Source organism: Monosiga brevicollis, genomic scaffold (assembly GCF_000002865.3).
Source record: "Monosiga brevicollis MX1 MONBRscaffold_297 genomic scaffold, whole genome shotgun sequence".
NCBI lineage: Eukaryota > Choanoflagellata > Craspedida > Salpingoecidae > Monosiga > Monosiga brevicollis.
In genome coordinates, this window is record NW_001865204.1 from 1 (window position 1) to 1,754 (window position 1,754).

Sequence of the window (1,754 nt, forward strand, 5' to 3'; positions counted from 1 at the left end):
AGCATGAGAACTCGGGCTTGCGGATCAGAGCAGAGGCTTGCCGATCCGAGCTCGGGCTATCCGATGCCCGATCAGATCTCGACATGACGAAGCATCGAAGTTCAGAGCTCCACCGGACGCATCAGAGCTCCAACGAACGCATGAGAACTCGGGCTTGCGGATCAGAGCAGAGGCTTGCCGATCCGAGCTCGGGCTATCCGATGCCCGATCAGATCTCGACATGTCGAAGCATCGAAGTTCAGAGCTCCACCGGACGCATTTTTGTGTAAAGTCCTTTGTATGATGACTTTTCTTTCTGTGGTCGGTTGCCTTTTCAACCCGACGCTGTCTCTTGTTGTATGTGAGCGTGCCGTGGTGTTTTTTATGTTTGTGCTGTGATGGCTTGTAGTTGTGATGTGTGACTGCCTTTTTATGTGTCTAGTGGTTCAAATGGCCGTATCTCTGGTTATACTTAGTTGTTTTTCATGATTTTTGTTTCCTTGTGCGTGATTCTTCGCGCTTGTACTTTTCGGCATGATAGAAGCCGATGAAAATGTCTTGTTCTCTTGTGTTGTTTTGCGTGCCGTCGTGATTTTGATGTCGGGGTTGCACAGCTTTGCTTTCAGCTCTGAGGTTCAAACACCTAATTTATTATATACGCATCAGAGCTCGGGCTGGCGGATCAGAGCAGAGGCTCGCCGATCCGAGCTCGGGCTATCCGATGCCCGATCAGATCTCGACATGACGAAGCATCGAAGTTCAGAGCTCCACCGGACGCATCAGAGCTCGGGCTGGCGGATCAGAGCAGAGGCTTGCCGATCCGAGCTCGGGCTATCCGATTCCCGATCAGATCTCAACATGTCGAAGCATCGAAGTTCAGAGCTCCAGCGGACGCATCAGAGCTCCAATGAACGCATGAGAACACGGGCAGGTGGATCAGAGCAGAGGCTTGCCGATCCGAGCTCGGGCTGGCGGATCAGCGCAGAGGCTTGCCGATCCGAGCTCGGGCTACCCGATGCCCGATCAGATCTCGACATGTGGAAGCATCGAAGTTCAGAGCTCCACCGGACGCATCAGAGCCCGACCGGACGCATGAGAACTCGGGCTGGCGGATCAGAGCAGAGGCTTGCCGATCCGAGCTCGGGCTATCCGATGCCCGATCAGATCTCGACATGACGAAGCATCGAAGTTCAGAGCTCCACCGGACGCATCAGAGCTCGGGCTGGCGGATCAGAGCAGAGGCTTGCCGATCCGAGCTCGGGCTATCCGATTCCCGATCAGATCTCAACATGTCGAAGCATCGAAGTTCAGAGCTCCAGCGGACGCATCAGAGCTCCAATGAACGCATGAGAACACGGGCAGGTGGATCAGAGCAGAGGCTTGCCGATTCGAGCTCGGGCTGGCGTATCAGCGCAGAGGCTTGCCGATCCGAGCTCGGGCTATCCGATGCCCGATCAGATCTCGACATGTCGAATAATAAATTAGGTGTTTGAACCTCAGAGCTGAAAGCAAAGCTGTGCAACCCCGACATCAACATCACAAGGGCACGCAAAACAACACAAGAGAACAAGTTACATTCGCTGGCTTTTATCATGCCAAGAAGTACAAGCGCGAAGAATCCTGCACACAGAACCAAAAATCGTACAAAACGACCAAGTATAGCCAGAGATACGGCCATTTCAAACACAAGACACCCAAAAAGGGAGTCACACATATCACAACTACAAGCCATCACAGCACAAACACAATGACACCACGGCACGCTCACATCCAAC

General features: G+C 53.2%; 1 protein-coding gene across 1 annotated transcript; it reads left to right on the forward strand.

The window, feature by feature from the left end:
• Positions 1-720: 720 nt before the first annotated feature.
• Positions 721-1,155, forward strand: MONBRDRAFT_13222 (uncharacterized protein; the record flags this gene model as incomplete). The annotated part of the gene is made up of 1 exon (XM_001751114.1): positions 721-1,155. One exon carries the CDS (start codon positions 721-723, stop codon positions 1,153-1,155), a length of 435 nt encoding a protein of 144 aa, XP_001751166.1.
• Between the last annotated feature and the right edge of the window lie 599 nt (positions 1,156-1,754).